General features: G+C 39.6%; 1 protein-coding gene across 1 annotated transcript in view; it reads right to left on the minus strand.

Annotated features, from left to right (window-relative positions):
* Window positions 1-16259, minus strand: part of dnah9 (dynein, axonemal, heavy chain 9) — a 240491-nt gene that overhangs the window by 153599 nt on the left and 70633 nt on the right. The window contains exons 12-16 of the mRNA XM_075458261.1: window positions 7518-7644; window positions 7047-7193; window positions 4679-4787; window positions 1050-1291; window positions 825-960 (exon numbers count right to left, since the gene is read on the minus strand). Coding sequence (XP_075314376.1) covers window positions 825-960; window positions 1050-1291; window positions 4679-4787; window positions 7047-7193; window positions 7518-7644 — 761 coding nt within the window. The remainder of the gene's footprint in view (window positions 1-824; window positions 961-1049; window positions 1292-4678; window positions 4788-7046; window positions 7194-7517; window positions 7645-16259) is intronic.

A 16259-nucleotide genomic window follows, 5' to 3' on the forward strand; every position in this document is an offset into this window, starting at 1 on the left:
ATTTCCCCCACGGGGAATGAATAGAGTATTTCTCTATTCTATATTTTCAGATCTAAAAAAAAATTGCATATACGGTTGTCTCCTAACGACTGCTGTAAAAATCCACATGCTTTTAATTCAGTCATCTCCGTCTAAGAAGATTCCTCAGCTACTTTACAGCCACATTGCTCACAATAACACCTTATTTAAGTGGACATATGAAATTGCTAGTCAGGTATTTTTCATCAGTTTGTATGAGCTCTCAGGCTATTTATTGTGTGCTCAATAAGTAGAGCATGTAGAAAGATTTTTTAACAGATTACAAATATAAATCAAATGAAGATTTATTCATATGTTTATATATGTTTTTCTTTAATTATATTGTTCATCAAAGAAGGGGCGGAAAATAGAAGACGATTAAGTAGAAGTGACTGAATAAGTGAAGAAGATTGGACACAGCAGCAGTTTGGAAACAGTTCATCTCATCTTGAACCACATCTCAGTCCATCTAAAATGGGTGACAAAACTCATGCCAGCAAGCAAGTACACAAGTTATCCATGTCCAAGCTACAGCCAACAGAGGCGGACACCCAATTGACATCAAAAGCCCTGAGGACATGATGTTAAGGAGCTCTCCAAGTATGTGCTGGCTAAGAGAGGCTGAAGATTCTGAGTCTGAGTGGCTCTAAATATTCTGATATTCATTTTAGGGTTGGCAGGCAACATTCAGGCTTAAAAACAAAGTTGCAGTAATACCATCAAAATCACTAAAAACTACAAATATTAAGTAAGTGTTTCTTTTGGAGATTCACGTGCGCTATGTTGTTCAATCTTCAAAATCCTACCAGTGTTGTCCAAGAAGAACTTGAGAGTGCACTCGACACTGTTGAAGAAACCATCGACAACCATGTCGTCAATGTACTCCACATAAGCCTTCCACTCCTCAGAGGATGGCTCAGCTCTAAACAGCTCCCGATTGCTCTAAAGAAACCAAAAAAAAACATGACGATCAAAGTGAATCATCACATCTAAAGTCAGTTCAAGATGTCACACATTCACACGGAAAGCACCTTGAGAAGGAAGTGGATCTTTTCCCCGGAGGCCCGTATCAGACTGTTAAACTTATCAACCCTCTCCGTCCTGTCCTCCAGGCTGAGCAGTGCATCTTTTTTTCCCTCCTTCCTGTCAAACATGGGGTTGGCCCAAGACCTCATGCAGCTCTGGATCTCTTCCACATTGTCTTTGGTCCTCTGGAGTCGGCTCTCCAGGTCACACACGGAGTCACGCAAGTCTTGGATATACTGCCAAACACCTAAAAGGAATGTGTGGTTGAGAGCTCAAACGTTGCAAAAAACATTCAGAAATTTGTATTAGAGGATGTTAGTATTGAGAAGAAATAGAAAAGCTAATGTCTTAAACCATATTCAACTATTTCAGTGGCTAAAGGTACCATAACAACACATCATCCCTTTCTTTGCACCTTCCTGAGATTTTTTTTTTTAATTAGCTTTTTTTCCACTGTGAAAATAACAGTGGAACAGAGAACATTGTTTGCATTTCTTACAACAGGCTTGCTTTCATTATCAAGCCTGTTTAGTTACGATGCAAATAATGTTTTCACATGAAAATGATTAATTCGGTAACAGTGCGCATCCTTTCATGGCTAAAAACGGGTATGGAAATCAAGTTTGAGCAAAACGTTAAAACAATTTCATGATGATTTAGGTTTATTAAAGAAAACACATGAATATTTCTGCCTTTGTGTCTCTACCTGAAGTTTTAGTCAAGAAACTTCCCCGTTATTAACATCTCACCATATGTCTCAACCTCAAGAAATATTTGGAATTCCTTGTCAGTTCTTCAAAGTACTCGGGACAACCTACCTACCTTGAGCGGACATATTATTGATTATATCTTTTGGGCTGTGCACTCAATCAAAAACACTGTGCTCTTGCATTAACTTAAAAACCCAAAACGGATATGTTTGACGACTCTGCATCAAAAACATAAACTGTCTTAGAGTCCTCGGGTATTTCTGTATAATATTTTACGGATCGAAGTCGTGTAGACGTGTTGCAGCAGGTAGGTTCGAATGGAATTTCTTTCACGTTTACAAAACAAAACTGGCACTTTAGGGGAGTACCGTTTCAAGATTCAAGATTCAAGATCACACACAGTACAATGTGCAGTGAAATTCTTCCTTGTCCTGCTACAAATAAAAAGAGAATTAAAATTAAATATGAAATATAAATAAAAATGAATAAAAAATATAAAATAAGAATAAAAAAAAATGTTTAAGGTATCTGAAATGTACAAATGTAAATGTACTGTATATGAAATTTAATCAAATTTTTTTTTTTTTGCAGTCACCAAAACATCCAAACGCTCTTTGGACTCATCACAGTTTAAATCTACTAAAGTTAACATAAAGAGAAAGAGTGAAGAGCAAGTAAGCGGCCTGATCAGAATTTTAAGCTGAATGCTCCAAACCTCCAAAGGGCACCGAAGGCCACATAACTTTCACAGGTATGAATAGGGAGTGTCTTTCATTGTATCATGGCTGTGGAATAGGCTCGTACGTGTCCTGAGACCTTGTTGGATTTTCACGTCTAAATCCTTAAAATATTTCTCTGTAACAGGCAGTCGGTTTGGAACTCAGGGAGCTTGCTCTGTCAGGAGAGTTCATACAGAGTTCTATGAGCTGATGTTGTACTTTCCCGAATGTGGTGTGCTTTATCGTTACAAACGCACAAATACACAAACTGAAAAACTGTGGACCAAAACACAGTTCTCCTCCCCTTTTGAGTTGTAGTTTAAATCAGACCAATCGTTTGATAAAATGCAATCATTTCCTCAGGGTGAGCACATGGACTGGGCAGTAATACTTGCGAACACGACGCCTAACATGGAATGAATACTACCGCTTCCTACTTTGCAAATTCACTTCCAATATAAAAATGGATATGCCTTTACCCTGAATGAACCGACACAATGCGCTCACATAACACACACAAAGCCCAACATAAAAGCATACAGGTGTGTGGCTACTTTAGGCTGTGCAGAGGGACTGTGAGATGCTCCCCACAGACAGCCAAGTGTATTGGCGTTGTATCATAAAAACTCTTCTCATTTCTGTTCTGTTCCTCTGGGAATCGTGGAATCAAAGAAACCAACAACACACAGAGAAGCTGGGTGTCAGTCAAAGCTTATCAATGATTGAACACCTCTTCTATTCTTATTTCACATGTTTTTTCAAAAAGCTAAGCCGCTTTGTCCACATTACATACACGTACACAAACGCGTACATTAGATTTGCGCTTCTGAACACAAAGGTTTCTTCTTTACACATCAAAAATCTTTTGTAGATTCAAAGTGACTTGTAAAGTATTTGGCTATGGAATAAATATTCTGCAAGGGCAGGTGAAGGCAGAGGAATCTGATGGAACAAACACGCAAACTTTCAGCAGGTCTCTATCAACATTTCACCAATAGATTGAAGAAACGATGTCACAGAGATTGATTCAGAATCTACTTGACTGCTTAGTAACTGACATATGAACCCTTGGAGTAAATTGAAGGTCTCCTGCATAGTCGTGGTAACCAACATGGCCACATTCATTATGACAACAAAGGACAGGTAGAGGGTGGACCAAGAACTAGTTCTGTCAATATAACCACAAGTGAGTTTAAGTAAGTTCAACATGCGAGTTGTCATAGCAACATCCACCCCCACTGTCGATGCATAGCTCAGATAATACCATACCACACAGTTTTCCCTTTTTGTTATCCATTACACAGCTGTAAGATTGTTATGATCATCTACATCTAGTATGTTCCAACTCTTGGTTAAATCTGTTTGATATTTACAAGAATATCAAACATCAAAATACATCTGTGATATGTTCAGAGAATATAAACCTAGCAGAGCTCTTAGATCCAGACAACAAAGTATATGCTATATTCTACATGATTTTTTATGAATTTTCATGTTGTAGAGTTGTGAATTTATTTTATCAATGGAGAAATTGAGCAGCATTGCTTTGTTGTCTACAGTAGTAGATCAACCCTCATCTTACTTTGAAGCTCCCAGATCAAGAAAGTGACGTCGACGCAGCTTTAGCAGCAGAGAAGCTATCAGGCTTGTGTTGATAATAATAAACTCCTGGACTATGTACAAACTTCCAAATGCATCGTTTTGTGAGTACAGACCATATTTGTACTACTGTAGAAGTTTGGTGTCATGGCATGTGATTTTAGTGTGGTAATTTTGGAGATACTGCCAGGTTCTGTTAGCGCTTGTACTAAGCTATTCGGGATAACTCAGTAACTCAGCTGATGTTCAGCCAAGATCGAAAAAACTTCAGGTGGGCTACTTGGCTGGATGTCACGGTTCAAATGACCCTAGGGTGAATCTACTCCGAACTATCACTTTAAATGTTATGAGCACTGCAAGAAAAATGTCTCATTACTATATCATACTATATCACTATATCACCTACTTCGTGCTGTGGTGGAGACATGACAATGTATATCTCATATATATATATATATATATATACACATGTGTATATATATGTACACATATACATATGTATATGTATATATGTAAAAATAATGCTTATCTTATAATGTAGGTAACCTGACCATTAAAAACAAGGCATTTGAATGTGTATCAGTTATTCATCAGTTAAGGGCAGACCTTGGCTTTTCCAGTTCAGACTCTCCTCTGCCTTTCTGAGCTGAGCGTCGATGTCCCTCAGCTGGCCCTGAACCAGAGGACGCTCCACATCGAGTGCACAGTGCATCACCTGCAGCCAATAAGTTGGGGTAAGGGAGAAAAACAAAACGACATTTGTGATGAGATTATCATCTCCCACGAAGTGTTGCGAGAAATATCGCTTTAATATCTTCACCAGTGAAAAACCACTCAGAGGCCTAAAGCGCCAAATCAAGAAGCTGTCTTTAACTATGTCACTATTTCAGCAGCGTTCCATGTCGCCATGACTTAATTGGACTCATCATTTCTGCTACCCAAAACAGTAAACTGCTGTATTTTCAAAATGTAAACTCACCCTAATGAGGAAGATACGGTATATGTTGCTGAGCATAGTGGGAGCTATTGTCTGTGTAGCAAAGTTAATTACAGCCGTGATTACTCACATATTGTGAGTTACATTGTTACATCATAGGAACTGCAATTTCACGCCATGCTCAGTTACCATTCAGACCAACAATATAGAATGTGATGGTGTCTGTGGTCAACAGGTATATCTTATGCACAGATTCTATTATTCAACTGTTAGTGAATATATACACATAATGTTAATTTTCTTCAGCAAATTGTAGGTCTTTTACTTAATAGTAGTACAGAATGACAACACCAATTCAATAGTTTATTTCAGTATTTGGTTCACATTGCAATTTTGACATTTATGAAACAACATCAGAAAGATAAAGTTTAACAAATGGGTTAGGGTTAACAAATCTTTAAAGTTTAGGTATCGGTGGACCGATTAATCAGTCGGCTGAATTTTTTAAGAATCAGCCGAGGCCTAACTACACTACGTAGTGCAAAATATTGTACGGCAGTACTGCCATACATACATATGTATGGCAGTGCACCACATTATTGTTGCTATGGGAAACATAAAGTAGGAAGCATACCATACTGGCCCTTGTGTCTTTCTTTGCTACCAATGTGACAGATCAACATGTGTTTATGGAAACTTCAGCTCACAGTATTGTTGGTTGCTAGTAGCAGTGAAAGGTCTTGTAAAACTGGAGGATTGATCATTTGATTGTTAAATGGAGTCTAATTAAAGAGTGAAGTGTAACAGAAGAAATATTCAGTCAGATTTATATTGCTGCAGGTCAACAGGAGCTGCTGATGCTGCAGGACGGAGAAAGTCACCTCGCTCAGTGTTCCACAACATTTGTGATGCTGCGATCCTAACTAAAGAACAGGCTGACTTGAACGAGAAGGCAGGCATTAATTTCCCTTGACTTTTTAATGTGTTGCATTTGTACTTTGTTGCTGCAATGCACTGTTTCTCTATATCTGTTTTTCTCACTTCTTTGATGTGAAATCTATTCATTTGTAGCATTTGTTCATGAGATGTTAGGTGGTATTATGTACTGTGGATGACATTATATTCAAGGTCTTTGCAATTTCATATTGAAGAGCGTTATTCTAAAATTGCTTAACAATATCTAGAAATAGTCCATCTTTAATTCTCTCTAATAAGAGTGAAGTACTTTGTCATGTTGCTGACCTGTTGCCAATCAACCCAATTAGTTGCAACATGTTCCATCACCGATTCAATACTTTTCCAACCTTTAGCTGCTCAAATCCCAACTCTTTTAGATGCTGTTGCCTTTTAAATTAAGATGAGCTTCTATCGTATGTAAGATTTTCATTTGAAAAAAATGTCTCTCTTTCAGAATTTGACGTTTTCTACGTTTTACTGTGAACAAGATATTGGTTTATGGGATTTGCTAATCATTGCATTCTGCTTTTATTTACATTTCACAGAGCAGTCTCAGTTTTTGCAATTGGGATTGTAAAAAATCTGCATCATATGTCATCATCTGTCCTAAATACTAAAGATCAGCATCAGCATCTTTTTTTTTTATATTCAAAAAATGTTCACTGCACTGACTAACGACATGAAAAATGATTGTTGGGTTGTGTGTCTCGGGATACCAATGTCTCTAAAGACTTAATCCTTAGCCAATTAATCCATTCTGATATGGGATTTGATAATTATTGCATGAATGAGGATGTGTCAGACAACTGTTTCCTGCTCTATGAGAGGGCAGGTGTAACAGAGTTTGTTGAAGAAAACATGTCAAGACCCAGAGGAGAAAACCGGCTTTCTACAACAGACAATTTCATCTTAAATGACAGAGAATTTAAGGTAGGTCAAGCGTAATCGGAATGAGCATAATCTCTGTTTTCAGATTTGACACAGTTAAATTTCATAGACGAGCCAGAGTTCTATCTGCTGACCCTGTTGCACAGCAGACCAAACAGCAGTTTAAAAACTTTTCACTGAATCTTAACCAACCTTATTGTATCGGACAGCAGTGAGCTCTAGGTTGGCCACATGCTGCCACAGCTGATCCCTGGTGGTGTAGATCTGCACAGCAGTATCTGGTATGGCCTCGATTTGTCTACCCTCCAAATACTTCACTTCTCTGAGTACTGACGTTAGCTGGAGAGAAGTTGAAAGGTGCGTTATTAGTTCTGACGGACATCGTAATGCATTTTGGAAGATCCGCTCAGGTTTTCATTAATATAAACTACAGATATTCTTGGCAACATCTTCATAAACCCACTTAATCAAAAAACACACACACATGACATACCTTAACTATTTGCTGAAGGCATTAGCAACAAAGGAATTACGCTGAAAGCACAGTAACAAATCCCTCACACCCTGTTCTCTATTATTCTAAGGAAAAATACTACAAGCAGTGACATATTCAGATTATTCATCCCTTTTTTTCCTCATAGCATGAGGGCTTAATGTAGAAACCTGCAAGCTGAAGTTGACTGAGATTAGCTGAGTGCCCGGGTCTCTGCTGATTAATGGCAAACTGAGGTTGTACTGAGAGCTCTCTCCCACGGTCTCTGTCCATGTCTTATACAAGCTGGTGGAGTATCTGGAATACCAAACACAAAGAATATAATTTGCGATCACAATCAAGCAAAAGTTATTTTCACAGAAAAACAATTTGTACTTTAACCATCAACACTGTTTCATATTCCCATTAAGTTTTTTTATTTCGCAGAACCACAAGCGTGAAAACTGCTGGCATCAAGGAAATTAACATAAGCAACAAAACAAGCAGCTAAAAGGCGTATGATTGAGCCATTTTCCCAATCCTCTGAGGTTGTAAACAGAATGAGAGACGTGATCCGCTTGTCCATATCAGGCAAACAATAAGGGCATAGGGAGCAGAGTGAAGGAGTGTTGGATGCGGGCGTGGGTGGGGGGTAATATGAGGATAAACGCTGATTCATCTGCAAGAGGCAGCAAACAGACAAGATGTCAGGGCTCTGTACAGCTATATCAATCTGTAAATAGCCACAATTATGATGAGAACTTCAGTGCGCACTGTGTGCTCCTTATTGGATTTCTGCTGTGAGCTTCATTTCCTGATAGTGGCACCGCAGACGCAGAGGCAATCAAATGCCTTGGTCACAGCCATAAATCATGCTGCATTTTGTCTGTAGGGGTAATGAGTGAGAATGCCCGTCCTGTTCCTGGCTCGAATATGTATAATAATAGTGGTATTCATCGGAGGCAACGAAGATGATTATAACTGCGTTACAAGGATTTTAATTTCTGATGGGAGTCAATTGGGGGCAAAGTACTGGTGTTGTTCATCATCACATTCCACTGGTTGGGGAGACGTTATAGTGGAGGACTGATATTAAGCCTGTAAAGCATAAAGAGTGGGCATATGTCAGGGACTCTACAAGAGTGTCCGCGTGTGTGCACATGTTGGTGCGAATCACATCACAGTATTATGCATGATACATTCAGTCGCATAATCATAACTGAGACTGTATCAATTCAATCTTTGTTTTTTACATTTGTCCATCTGCAAAGCATTGTCATCATTAATGTAGAGTGAAAAAATGAACTGCTCAGCACTACTTGTAAACTGCTTACAATGCTCAAAAAGAGCATGCAAGTTTGCAGTTAACAGTTAGCTGTCAAACGTCCAGTGTTAGCAAGCGAGCTGAGATGTCTACAATAAATAACATGTTTAAGTATGTGGTACATATATTTTTACATTTAAAGCAACAATGAATGCTGAAAAGTGCTACGAACAACATTCTTATCAGTATGTAGCCTTTCTGTATACTATATTTAGATTTTCCCCACTCAGCGACACACCCGCTGAGGACAAAACCCTGGTAACTGGCAGCTCTATAGTCAGAAACGTGGCATTAGATACACCAGCGGCCATAGTCAAATGCATTCCAGGGGCCAGAGCGGGTGATGTAGAATCCTATTTAAAACTGCTGGCTAAGGATAAACGTAAATACGGTTAAATAGTTATTTATGTCTGCGTTAATGACACCCGGTTACGCCAATCGGAGGTCACTAAAATTAATGTTGCATCGGTGTGTAATTTTGCCAAAACAATGTCGGACTCCGTAGTTTTCTCTGGACCCCTGCCAAATCTGACCAGTGATGACATGTTTAGCCGCATGTCGTCCTACAATCGCTGGTTGTCTAGATGGTGTCCAGCAAACAACGTGGGCTACATAGATAATTGGCAATCTTTCTGGAGAAAACCTGGTCTGATGAGGAGAGACGGCAGTGTTAGTGAATGAGTTGATCTGTGTATATCAATATGTGATCATATTGATATATTTTGTCTCACAGAAACCTGACTGGCAGGAGGACCATGTTAGCATTAATGAATCACCTCCCTCTGACTGTTTAAATGTTCACGTTCCTCGAACCACAGGCAGAGGAGGAGGAGTGGCAGCTATTTTCAGATCAGGGTTACTAATCAGTCCCAGACCCAAGATTAGTTTGAGCTCTTTTGAATCTCTGATTCACAGTTTTTCCCACACAAAGTGGAAATCACAGAAACCTCTTGTGTTTGTTGTTGTGTATCGTCCACCTGGCCCTTATTCTGAGTTTCTGTCTGAATTCTCAGAGTTTTTATCCCAGTTAGTGCTGAGTACAGACAAAGTCATTGTAGTGGGTAACTTTAATATTCAGGTAGATGTTGAAAATGACAGCCTGAATATGAACTTTAATTCTATATTAGACTCTATTGGATTTTCTCAGAGTGTTCACAGACCGACTCACTGCCTTAATCACACCCTTGATCTTGTGCTGACTTATGGCATTGAAACGAAACAGCTAACAGTGTTCCCTCATAACCCTGTCTTATCTGACCATTTTTTGATAACCTTTGAGTTTACATTGCTAGACTATACAGTTTCTGAGAAGACATTTACATATAGAAGGTGTCTATCTGTAACCAGATTTAAAGAATTAATTCCATCGTCCTTTTCTTCACTGCCATGTGCAGATATGACAGACAACGACTACCTAAATTTTACTCCAGCAACACTTGACTCTCTTGTTGACAGCACTATAGTTTCAATGCGTACAGCACTGGACAATGTTGCCCCTCTGAAAAGGAAGGTAATCAGTCAGAAGAGGTTGGCTCCTTGGTATAATTCACAGCTGCTTTAAAACAGACTGCAAGAAAGCTGGAGAGACAGTGGTGTTCCTCTAATTTAGAAGAGTCTCGATTAGTCTGGATTAATAACGTAAAAGAAAGCCCTTCGTAAAGCTGGAACTGCTTATTATTCATCATTGATAGAAGAGAATAAGAACAATCCCAGGTTTCTTTCAGCACTGTAGCCAGGCTGAGCTCTGTTAAACCAGGTATTCCTTTAACTCTAAGCAGTGATGATTTCATGAGATTCTTTATAAATAAAATTGTTTCTATCAGAGAGAAGATAAATGGAGTCCTTCCCATGTATCATCATGTACAGCAGCTTTAGAAGTTTCCTTAGAACCTGATTTGTATTTAGACGGCTTCTCAACTCAATTTTATTTATAAAGCCCTTTAACACAGCCGTGGCTGAAACAAAGTGCTGTACATGAGTAACAACACGAAATATAAGGCATAAAACATAAGAACAATGTAAAAACAATAATAAACAAAAACAATATTAAAACAATAAAACAATAACAGAAACAGAGTCTCATGCTGGGTTAAAAGCCAGGGAATAAAAATGGGTTTTAAGACGGGTTTTAAAAATGGGCAGTGAAGGGGCTTGTCTTATGTGAAATGGGAGGTCGTTCCACAGTTTAGGACTGGCATAGGAAAAGGCAATGTGCTCCCTCTTACGTGTTCCAGTTAGGAACACGTCCAGTAGGCTTCTGTCCAGTTGATCTCTCTAAACTAACGACAGTAGTAGTCTCTTCTAAACCATCAACTTGTATTTTAGACCCAATCCCAACCAGACTATTCAAGGAGGTTTTCCCCTTAATTGACACTTCCATATTGGATTTGACCAATCTGTCTTTGTTGACAGGATATGTACCTCAGACTTTTAAGGTTGCTGTAATTAAACCTTTACTTAAAAAACCTACTCTTGATTCAGAAGTGTTAGCTAATTATAGACATATATCCAATCTCCCTTTTATGTCTAAAGTTCTTGAAAAAATAGTTGCAGCTCAGCTTTGTGATCACTTACACAGAAATAATCTGTTTGAAGAGTTTCAGTCAGGATTCAGAGTGCATCATAGCACAGAAACTGCACTGCTGAAAGTTACCAATGATCTCCTCTTAGCCTCTGATAGCGGACTTGTGTCTGTGCTTGTCCTGTTGGATCTCAGTGCTGCATTTGATACGGTCGATCACAGTATCTTATTACACAGACTTGAACATGTTATTGGGATTAAAGGAACTGCATTAGGCTGGTTTAAATCATATTTATCTGATAGATTTCAGTTTGTTCTTGTAAATGAAGAATCTTCCTCACACCAGAGTAAGTCATGGAGTTCCCCAGGGTTCTGTGCTTGAACCAATTCTTTTCACTTTATACATGCTTCCATTAGGTAACATTATTAGACAGCATGGCATAAATTTCCATTGCTATGCTGATGATACCCAGTTGTACTTATCTATAAAACCAGATGAACCCAATAGGTTGGTCAGACTACAAGCATGTCTTAAAGACATAAAGACCTGGATGACTCAGAACTGTCTGCTTCTAAATTCAGACAAAACTGAAGTTGTTATCTTTGGACCTGAGCGTTTCAGGGAGAAATTGTCTAGCTATATAGTTACTCTAGATGGTATTTTCTTGGCTTCTAGTTCTACAGTGAGGAACCTTGGAGTTATTTTTGACCAGAACTTATCATTTGACTCGCATATAAAACAGGTTTCTAGGAATGCCTTCTTTCATCTTCGTAATATTCTTAAATTCAGGAACATCCTGTCTCAGAGTGATGCAGAAAAACTAGTCCATGCATTTGTTACTTCAAGATTGGACTACTGTAATTCTTTATTATTGGGCTGTCCCACATATTCTCTGAAAAGCCTTCAGTTGATCCAAAATGCTGCAGCCAGAGTTCTGATGAGAACTAACAGGAGAGATCATATTTCTCCAGTTTTAGCTTCTTTTCATTGGCTCCCTGTTAAATTCAGAATAGAATTTAAGATTCTTCTCCTTACATATAAAGCTCTTTATGACCGAGCTCCATCATATTTTAAAGATCTCATTATAATATATTTTCCTAACAGAGCACTTCGCTCGCAAACTGCAGGTTTACTTGATGTTCCCAGAGTTTCTAAAAGTAGAATGGGAGGCAGAGCCTTCAGTTATCAGGCCCCTCTATTGTGGAATAAGCTGCCAGTAAATGTCCGGGAAGCAGACAACCTTTCCACTTTTAAGACCAGGCTTAAAACTTTCCTTTTTGATAAAGCTTATAGTTAGGGATGGCTCAGGTGATCCTGAAACATCCCATAGTTAAGCTGCTATAGGCCTAGACTGCTGGGGGGCCTCATCTGTCACACCTTTCCTCACTTTACTCTCTTTTTCCCCCGTTTAATTTCTCAAATGATATTATGTACATGTGACATTATTGTGGTTATTAACTCATGTTTCCCTGTTCTAACAGGTATCCTTTGAATGGTGTTACAGTGTCCCCCCCCCTTTTTTTGTCTTCTCAAACTCCAGCTGGTCGAGGCGGATGCCTTCCTGAGTCTGGTGCTGCCGGAGGTTTCTTCCTCTTAAAAGGGAGTCGATCCTTTCAGATTGGACTGAAGACAAGTTCCAGTCCAATCTGTTGGTTTCCTTAGCTAGGAAGTTGTTTTTGAATTGGCTCTATATGAATGAATTGGATTATTTAGAAAATAATTATGATTGCAATTAATTGAATTCCAATTGGCTTGAATTGAACTATACTATTTAAGTGCCTTGAGATGACATTTGTTGTATTTGGCGCTATATAAATAAAATTGAATTGAATTGAATTGAATTGAATATATAGAATAGAAAAATACTTTATTCATCCCCCAGTAGGGGAAATTCAAATTCAAAGTCAAGTAGTTAAAAAATTGTTTTTAAATATCTACAATAATTGTATATTTGAACAATAGTAATAATAATACATTTGAAAAGAACATGTCAGCAGTCCCTGTTAAAAAGCCTTATGGCTGTGGGAACAAAGGACCTTCTGAACCTCTCAGTACTGCAGCCTCTCACTGCAGCTGCTCCTCTGTCCTGCCAGGATGCTGTTGAGAGGATGTTTATTGTTCTCCAAAACAGAATCTAATTTCCTCCTCATCCGTTGCTCCACCACAGCACTGAGAGGGTCCAGCCTTCTGCCTACAACAGAACTGGTCTTTTTCACCAGTTTGTCTAGGTGCCTACAGTTATTGTCTGTAGTGCAACTCCCCCAGCAGACAGCTTCATAGAACAGTGCACTCTCAATGATAGTGTGATAAAACATGCACATCAGGTCACAGCAGACATTGAAGGACCCGAGCCGTCTCAGGAAGAAGAGACGGCTCTGGCCCCTCCTGTACACTGTTTCCATGTTGGCAGACCACTCCAGTTTATTATCCAGCACCACCCCCAGGTATTTGCAGGTCTGAACAGTCTCTATCTCCCCTCCATCAATGCAGACTGACTGGTATATAGTTTTAGATCTCCTGAAGTCCACCACTTACTTAAGTTAAAAGAAATGGTCTTTGACCCCAGGTCAAAAGGTAACCATGAGGTGGTGACTGTGAATGGGGAGGCAGTGGAGCAGGTCTCCACATACAAATACTTAGGTGTGGTAATTGATTCCCAATTAAAATGGGGCCAGCATATTGAATTTTTAAATGCAAGAATCAGCCAGCGTCTACATTTTTTGAGGAGGCTGAGAGTGTTTGGCATTGAGAAAGAAACAATGTTGGCCTTTTACAGGGCTTCAATTGAATCCATTATTAGATATGGGATTATTGTATGGTTTGGGAACCTGTCTATTAAATTGAAAGGTGAACTCCAAACTCTCATCAAGAGAGCGGGGAAAATAATGGGCATGCCCTCTCCCACATCTTTGCAAGCGTTATTTGATGAAACAGTGAAAAGGCAGAGTCTGAAAATCTTAGTGGATGGTGAACATATTTTGCATGGTGAATATGAGATACTGCCCTCAGGAAGAAGATACAGGGTCCCGAAATGTAAAACGAATAGGTTCAAATTTTCAATGGTCCCTTGGTCAATTAGGCTACTAAATAATATGTCTTAATGGTTGTGTGTGTGTGTGTGTGTGTGTGTGTGTGTGTGTTGGGGGTGGGAAGGGGGGGGTGCATGTGTCAGGTTCTTAAGTAGTATTTTTATGTGCGTGTGTGTGTGTGTGTGTGTGGGGGGGGGGGGGTTGTATTTTTATTTTAGCATCATATGTATAATTATTATTATTTTTAGGGACCGAGCAGTGAAACTGCAAGGACCCTATTGTATCTGTAAGGATTATTAGGGACCGAGCAGTGAACTGCAAGGACCCTATTGTATCTGTAAGGATTATTAGGGACCGAGCAGTGAAACTGCAAGGACCCTATTGTATCTGTAAGGTTTATTATTATTATTATTATTAGGGACCGAGCAGTGAAACTGCAAGGACCCTATTGTATCTATAAGGTTTATTAGGGACCGAGCAGTGAAACTGCAAGGACCCTATTGTATCTGTAAGGTTTATTGGGCCCGAGCAGCTAAGCGCTGCGAAGGCCTATTGTATCTGCAGGATTTCACTATTATTAGGGACCGAGCAGTGAAACTGCAAGGACCCTATTGTATCTGTAAGGTTTATTAGGGACCGAGCAGTGAAACTGCAAGGACCCTATTGTATCTGTAAGGTTTATTATTATTCTTTCTTTCTTCTTTCTTTCTTTCTTTCTTTCTTATTCTTTGCAAAAGGTATGCGAAAACTCAGGAAATTTTGCGAGCGCCACGTGCCAGTCGACGACATGAAAGAATCTAAACATTATATCTTTGGGAGTCGCTCATTGGCTCTGTAGCGCCCCCTACGATGGTTAAAAATTGTCCCCGCAATAGGATTAGTTTCGCTTGGGATGACGAAATTCGGTACACTTGTTCATCATGCCAAGACGCACAAAAAAGTCTCAGGCCGCCATGGTCCCACGTACACAGGAAGGCGGCCATTTTGGATGGAAAGTGCGTTTTCGTGCCATTTTTGGCCGATTCCACGCCTTGCTTAAGATCGAACTTGTCCTACAGATTTCATGCTACAGACTTCAAACTTGGCCAGGTTACTCTTAAGACATGGGGGGGGAAATTCATGGAGAAACTTTTTCAAAACTTAAAGGGCGTGGGCGTGGCAACTCCTCAAAGTTCGATGACTCGCCATCACTCGCCACAACAAATTAAGTCGCTTATAACTCCCACATACATTATCCAATCTGTCCCAAACTTCATACGGTGAATGCTGGACCTAGCCTGAACGCATACATATTATCATAACGACATCCACCTATAGCGCCACCTGCTGGTGGTCGGAAACATCTCTTTTTTTCCACATCTCGCATTTGATCGAACTCGTCCTACAGATTTAATGCTACAAGCTTTAAACTTCGCCAGATTACTCTTAAGACATGGGGGGAAAGAGTCATGGAGAAACTTTTTCAAACCTCAAAGGGCGTGGTCGTGGCGACGCCTCAAAGTTATGACTCGCCATGAAGAATTAAGTCGCTTATAACTTCCACACTCATTATCCAATCTGTCCCAAACTTCACACGGTGAATGCTGGACTCAGCCTGAACGCGTACATATTATCATAGTGACATCCTCCTATAGCGCCACCTGCTGGTGGTCGGAAATGTCATTTTTTGCCACACCTCACATTTTATAAAACTCCTCCTACAGATTTAATGCTACAAGCTTCAAACTTAGCCAGGTTACTCTTAAGACATGGGGGCAAATATTCATGGAGAAACTTTTCCAAACTCTGAACAATTCGGGCGTGGTCAGGCGGTGAAAAACGTGTGATGGTGTTTGTGATTTGAAAGCCTTATCATCATCACAACGTCATGAAACTTGGCACACACGTCCATCCTGAACACCTCGTACGTATGTGAAGGGTATCGTGTGTGGGCGGAGCAAAGTGGCTCAGTGGCGCCCCCTAGGGTACTTAAAAATGGTCCACACATTGGGGTTAGTTTTGCGTGGGACGACGAAATTCGGTACACTCATTCATCATGCCCAGACGCACAAAAAAGTC

The sequence above is a fragment of the Odontesthes bonariensis genome, chromosome 23 (assembly GCF_027942865.1).
Source record: "Odontesthes bonariensis isolate fOdoBon6 chromosome 23, fOdoBon6.hap1, whole genome shotgun sequence".
Taxonomy (NCBI): Eukaryota; Metazoa; Chordata; class Actinopteri; order Atheriniformes; family Atherinopsidae; genus Odontesthes; species Odontesthes bonariensis.